At 47.2% G+C, this 7,500-nt stretch overlaps 1 protein-coding gene across 1 annotated transcript in view; it reads left to right on the top strand.

Annotated features, from left to right (window-relative positions):
- The window catches only part of jmjd1cb (jumonji domain containing 1Cb), a 160,074-nt gene that overhangs the window by 58,372 nt on the left and 94,202 nt on the right, over positions 1-7,500 (top strand). Inside the window, 1 exon segment of the mRNA XM_048233988.1 lies at positions 1,108-1,257. Within this exon segment, the coding sequence (XP_048089945.1) occupies positions 1,108-1,257 (150 nt within the window).

The following is a 7,500-nucleotide window of genomic DNA, read 5'->3' as shown; positions in this document are numbered from 1 at the left end:
ATCATTAACACGGCTGAAGAGGAGCAGGTGAAGGACGAGCGCCCGCCACACACACACACACACACACACACACACACACACCCACACACACACACCAGAGTGCGCTCGTGTTGTCCTGGGCGGACACACAGTCACCAGATTGCACTTGTGTCATCCTGGACACGCACACACACACGCACACACACACACACTCACACACACACGTGGGGACTGGGTGCAGTGAGGCCCTGTAAGGATTTACCAGACGGTTCCATTTACCATCAGTCATCCCCCACAAAATCTATGAGCTTGTGTATGTGTGTCTGTTTGTTTGTTTGCCTCCTTCAAAGCCTGAATAAACAGTCTGTCTTCTCAAGGGACATTTCTTCTCTCTCCTTTAGGATTCCCTCAGGGCTTCCTGTGAGAAAGAGAGAGACAGTATCAAAACTGCTTACTTGCCGAAACGCAGCAGCTTTTTGTACTTTTGGCACCTTGATGACTCGAACAACACGCGATGCGCAGACGAGACGCCACAAGATACACACGCCCATTCACCAGACACACACACACACACACACACACACACACACACACACACACACACACACACACACACACACACACACACACACACACACACAGACTTTGTTTTGAGGCTCTAAAAATACAGCCGCGACATTCTCAAACCACCCACTCTCATGCACTCACAAAAAAACACGACGCTTTGATTTTCCCGGCACTGTTGAATTATTTCTATTTCTCTTTCTTGACCTTTGACCCAACTCTGTACAAAGTTGCCTGTTGACTTTGGGTGGTGATGTTTCAGGCAAGCATTAAAACCCATAAGAAAACGAAACACTTCGACATCCGAAGCCAGTGAAATTAAATGTTTTATTTTATGATGTTGATATTTATGTTTATAGTTCTATTATAGCAGATGATTCTGTCCAAAGTGACTTGCAATGATATCAAAAAACATTACGTTGTAAAATTAACAGTTTAAAGTAACTCCACAATAATAATAGAATAAATGGAATTCAACGGAATAATAACAAAGATTGTGATGTCACAATCAGTGCCCTCTGATATCAGTGTTTAACCTCTGACCTCTGACCTCTCTCTGCTCAGGTGTATGTAGAGTTTGATGACCTGGAGTGGGAGAAGCGCGAGTGGGTGAAGGTGTACGAGGACTTCCGGATCTTTCTGGTGGAGCACCAGCTGGTGTGGGCGAAGTGGCGCGAGGGAGGCCAAGCCAAGCCTGTCCAGTGGCCCGCTCTGGTGCGTCTTGTTTACACACACACCCACACCCACACCCACACCCACACCCACACCCACACCCACACCCACACACACACACACACACACACACACACACACACCCCAGTAACTTGTGGTGAAGTCTAATTCAACACAACACACACACACACACACACACACACACACACACACACACACACACACACACACACACCCCCACACACACACACACACACACACACACCCCCAGTAACTTGTGGTGAAGTCTAATTCAACACACACACACACACACACACACACACACCCCCAGTAACTTGTGGTGAAGTCTAATTCAACACACACACACACACACACACACACACACACACACACACACACACACACACACACCCCAGTAACTTGTGGTGAAGTCTAATTCAACACACACACACACACACACACACACACACACACACACACACACCCCAGTAACTTGTGGTGAAGTCTAATTCAACACACACACACACACACACACACACACACACACACACACACACACACACACACACACACACAGTAACTTGTGGTGAAGTCTAATTCAACACACACACACACACACACACCCACACAGACGCTCATGTCCTGTGGTCTGCACTTTGATACTTAATACAAAAGTTCTCATTCCCTTTTTCATCTGCATTCATTTAAATGCCTTAAAACCAACAAAAGTGCAAAATGTAGCCGAGATATCCGCAAACCCGATGTGTGCTTTTAAAGCAAGTTGAAAGATCGATTTTTGAATTGCTTATCTTGCCAACCGTTATAAATTTCACATCGACCCACATACACGCACTCTCAGCTGTGGATGGACATGTTATTCTGTAAAAAATACTTTTACTTACACACACACACACACACACACACACACACACACACACACACACACACACACACACAGTAAGGTGTCCAGGTATCTGAAAAATACATGCATTACATATGTATGCATATACATATTGGTCCATGGTAGTCTATACAATACACACATATATACACACACACACACACACACACACACACACACACACACACACACACACAGTCACACACACACACACACACACATACACACACACACACACACACAAAGAATGCAAATGTAAAGCTCAGATACTCTCTGTAAAACTGTGTTTTGTTGATGGACACATGCACCACTTTATGCCTGCAGGGGCTCAAAATGGCGTGTGTGTGTGTGTGTGTGTGTGTGTGTGTGTGTGAACGAGAACGGGAAAGTGAGTGAATCACTCGCAGAATTAAGGTGGAATGAAATGAGGCATTCCGGACATTGGTCCGCTTTATTGGGATCTCCGGAGAACAATTCCTTTGTTTTTGGAGGGGCGGATGTCTTAGTGGCTAAAACAGGAAGCGTGTGTGTGTGTGTGTGTGTGTGAACGAGAACGGGAAAGTGAGTGAATCACTCGCAGAATTAAGGTGGAATGAAATGAGGCATTCCGGACATTGGTCCGTTTTATTGGGATCTCCGGAGAACAATTCCTTTGTTTTTGGAGGGGCGGATGTCTTAGTGGCTAAAACAGGAAGCGTGTGTGTGTGTGTGTGTGTGTGTGTGTGTGTGTGTCTGTCTGTCTGTCTGAGTAAAAGGGGAATGTAAATGTTTAACAATGCAGCGCCATACTACACACACACACACACACACTCCACACACATTTACACACACACACACCCTTCTCTCCCTGATGAGGGAGCATTGGCGGGCGGGTTGCTGGGAGATGTGTGCTGTATTTTGATTATGTAACAGGCGGCCAGAACAGAGCCATCTGGCGCGCGCACACACACACACACACACACACACACACACACACACACACACACACACACACACACACACACACACAGACACACACAGACTAGAGATAAGAGTTCAAAGAGTGTCCCATAGAGAGACACAGACACACACACACAGAAATACCAACTCCCACTGGCACATGCGCATACAGACACACGGTCAGTTAACTCTGTCATGTCCAGAAATTATGAATGGCTGTAATATTATTTCTATAGTTTTGTTGTTTCCTCTAACACAAACACACACACACACACACACATATCAGTTACAAAAAGGCGCAGGATTGATATTGTTTCTCTCTAATCTTTTTCCTCTAGTGCATTTTACATTTTGTTTGTCCATGATGTTTTTTGCATAACATACAGTATATCAGTGCAGCTGTTAACAGAGCAGTGCGTAGAGCAATCACTAGATCAGATACTGTGCTGATTCATTGCACGTACCAGTGCACGCTGTCACCTCGTGTGTGTGTGTGTGTGTGTGTGTGTGTGTATTGTATGCGCAATCACTAGATCAGATGGTGTGCTGATTCATTGTACGTCCCAGTGCAAGTCGTCCCTTCTTGTGGCTGCTTGTGCTCCCGATTACACTAGGTCACATTTGATTATGCATCACAGAAACGTGGCACGCAGGACAGTCCTGACAGTAGCAACTGGCCTCTTGCGTCTGGACTGGTATTTACATGCCTTGTGGAGTGGTGCACAACGGCAGGGCTTAAAGTGTAAGGGTTAAAGTTAAGGTTTATGATTTGAAAATAAAAATATTTGAAAATGTAGAACAGAAAGTTATCAGAAAGTATGTAACATCAGGCCCAGAGATGGGTAGTGGCTGTGTGTGTGTGGTTGCAGGTGTCTGTGTGTGGTTGCCTGCGTGTGTGGTTGCCTGCGTGTGTGTGTGGTTGCCTGCGTGTGTGTGTGTGTGTGTGTGTGTGTGTGTGTGGTTGCCTGCGTGTGTGTGTGTTGTGTGTGTGTGTGTGTGTGTGTGTGTGGTTGTGTTCTTGCTGGCTCATGCTGGCTCATGCTGGTCTCTGCTGATGGACTCCTGCAGTTGCTGCTCCTCTTGGCCGGACACATCTCTGCAGTGGGGTCACATCATGCCGGTGTCACGCTAATTACTGTCCCCTTTCCTCCTCCCACTGCACTGTCCCCCCTCTTACTACCGTCCTGCCCTGTCATTCCTCAGTACCCCCCCACCCCCACACACACACACACACACACACACACACACACACTGCTGGTGTTCTCTGCTCATCATCTTTTTTCCTTTCTTCTCTCTCCTTCTCTTTTGCTCCCTCCTTTGTTTCCTTCTCCTCCCTTCTCTCTCCTGGCTCTCTGCCTTTTCCTCTCTCTCTCTTGTCTCCTCCTCTCTGTTCTCTCTCTCTCTCTCTCTTTTCGCTCCTCTCTCTATCTCTCTCTCTCTCTCTCTCTCTCTCTCTCTCTCTCTCTCTCTCTCTCTCTCTCTCTCTCTCTCTCTCTCTCTCTATTTCTCTCGCGCTCTCTGTGGCACAATTGCTTTCAGGAGTCCATTATTTATGGCTGCTATTTCAGGGGGAGAATGCAGACTTTTACGACCGCCCAATGGATAGGCCTGTCAGCAGACAGCGACACACACACTCACACAGACACACAGACACAGACGGACGGAGTAGGGCCGCAACACTTTCTGGACATTGTCGTGCGTGCGTGCGTGCGTGCGCGCGTGTGTACACTGATCAGTGGTGTGTGCGCGCGCGTGCGTGCGTGCGTGTGTTTGTCTGTCTGCGTGTTTGACTGTTGCCATGTCAGGACACACACACACACAATTATCGAAAGAACAGGTCAGCTTGTCACAAACTGTCCTCCTGGCTATCAACAGAGTATGTTCTCGCTGAACAAGTTCCCTGTGCCATGACGACAGCTGATTTGCACAGACGGTGAGAGTGGCGAGGCTGTGTGTGTCTTTGACACGGGCGTTATTATTGTTATGGTTGTCAGTAGTGTGTGTGTCTGTGTCTGTGTGTGGTGTCTTTGACACGGGCGTTATTATTGTTATGGTTGTCAGTAGTGTGTGTGTCTGTGTCTGTGTGTGGTGTCTTTGACACGGGCGTTATTATTGTTATGGTTGTCAGTAGTTTGTGTCTGTGTGTGTGTCTTTGACACAGGTGTTATTATTGTTATGGTTGTCAGTAGTGTGTGTCTGTGTCTGTATCTGTGTGTGTGTGTGTGTGTGTGTCTTTGACACAGGTGTTATTATTGTTATGGTTGTCAGTAATGTGGAAAGCATGATTTTGCTACGCGAGGAGTCAGTTTGTTGTATACACAGCTAAAGGTGCTGATCTTGATGAGATGTTGGTGTGTGTGTGTTTGTGTGTTGATGTTATTGCAGGTATGCAGGTGATAGTGACTGTGTGTGTGTGTTTGTGTGTGGTGAGTTTACTGCAGGTATGCTGCTGGTGTTAATGACCGCCTGTGTGTGTGTGTGTGTGTGTGTGTGGTGTGGGGTGAGGTTACTGCAGGTATGCTGGTGTTAATGACCTCCTGTGTCCGTGTGTGTGTGTGTGTGTGTGTGTGTGAGGTTACTGCAGAGAGGGTTGTGTTAATGATGGACTGTAAATCTCTCTGTCTGCGGCCAGGAGTTGATTAATCAGGTTGTGAACTAACACACTGCTCTGATTGTGACCCAATCCCAGGGTTAGGTTTCCAATGTTGATTGAACACCCTGTACTCTGGCATCAAATACACCTACACACACACACACACACCACACACACACACATATACACACTTTACACACACACACTAATACGACACCAATACCACAATGTTTCAAACAATCATGCCAATTTCTTCTTCCTTACGATTGTGGTGCCTGACAAAGGCATGCAGGCACATGTCTTGTACAAAAGTGCTTGTACACACACACACACACACACACACACACACACACACACACACACACACACAGAGACAGAGGTGTAGACAGACACACACACACACTTCCCTACAGTCAACACAAAACTAATGGCTCGCACGGGTATGTAGTGTTATACGGAGACATGCGGACACATGTGCTGAAGAGAACACACACACACACACAGACACACACACACACGCACCACACATCCACAGAGCCAGGAACAGATGAAATTACTTCTCACAAAGAACAATCGGGCGACTTCATAATCTTCAAAAGAGCCATGGCATGAAAACCTATTATTTTCCTCCGCCGATAGGACGTGCTGTGATAGGAGCGTGGGCTGTGATCTTTCTGTTGAATGATCTCGGAGCGCCACTGTGTGTGTGTCTGTGTGTGTGTGTGTATGTGTGTGTGAACGGATCTCTGTATGCATGCGATGTATAATCGGAGGTGGCACGTATCACATATGAAATGAACTTCTTCTAGTTTGGCAGGCTTCGGTGCTTTTTAAACCCACCCTCTCCTTCTGTCTCTGATGCCGTCACCACCACCGCCGCTGCTGCTGGATAGTTGGTGTTTTAGAAACGGCCAAAAAACAAACAAAAAAACTGTTATGTAATCTTCAAAAGGTTTTTTTTTTTTTAGTCGGGGATGCGAGGGTGCAGTGGTGCTGATGAGGGAGGCTGGAGCTGTGGTTGCCGGGGGAAACTGGGGTGATCGCTGAGCCCCTCCCCTCCCCCCCCCCCCTGCAGAAGGTTCTGGAAAAATCTCTCCAAGCTGAGCTGTCTTTTCGGGTGGATGCTCCCTCACTTTCCCTATCCTGTTAGATTAATGTGACGCACACACACACGCACATGTACAGGTCCGACAAAGAAATGCACGCACGCACACAGTGTCACTTATTTTGAATACTAGCTCCTCTTTTAAAATACCTTCCTCTAATACAGTATGTAGGGTGTGTGTGTGTGTGTGTGTGTGTGTGTGTGTGTGTGTGTGTGTGTGTTTTGTCCGCGTCCGCGTCCGCCATGCCCACGGTGACTGCCAGCGAGTGGTGGCGGCCGGGTTTGTGAGATGAATGTGTTTCATTAGCTAACGGTGCTGCCCTTGTCCTGCCGGAGATGAATAGCCATCACTCCCCCTGCATTACATTAGCCTCGCTCCTCTCTCTCTCTCTCTCTCTCTCTCTCTCTCTCTCTCTCTCTTCTCTTCTCTTCTCTTCTCTTCTTCTTCTCTTCTCTTCTCTTCTCTTCTCTTCTCTTCTCTTCTCTTCTCTTCTCTTCTCTTCTCTTCTCTTCTCTTCTCTTCTCTCTCTTCTCTTCTCTCTTCCTCTCTCTCTCTCTCCCTCTCCCCCTCTCATTGTGTGTGTGTGTATGTGTGTGTGTGTTGTGTGGTATAGTGTTGTCATCTAATGGATCCCACGCTGATGAGGTGTTATCCCCTGACACACACTGTCCACTACACTCTGTCCTGATCAGAACTGGAGATGCGTAGTGTGTGTGTGTGTGTGTGTGGGGGGGGGGTGAATGTTC

Source organism: Alosa alosa, chromosome 22, assembly GCF_017589495.1.
Source record: "Alosa alosa isolate M-15738 ecotype Scorff River chromosome 22, AALO_Geno_1.1, whole genome shotgun sequence".
In the NCBI taxonomy this organism is placed as follows: domain Eukaryota; kingdom Metazoa; phylum Chordata; class Actinopteri; order Clupeiformes; family Clupeidae; genus Alosa; species Alosa alosa.
The sequence above is the reverse complement of the archived record's forward strand: the minus strand, read 5'-3'. Positions and strand labels throughout refer to the sequence as shown.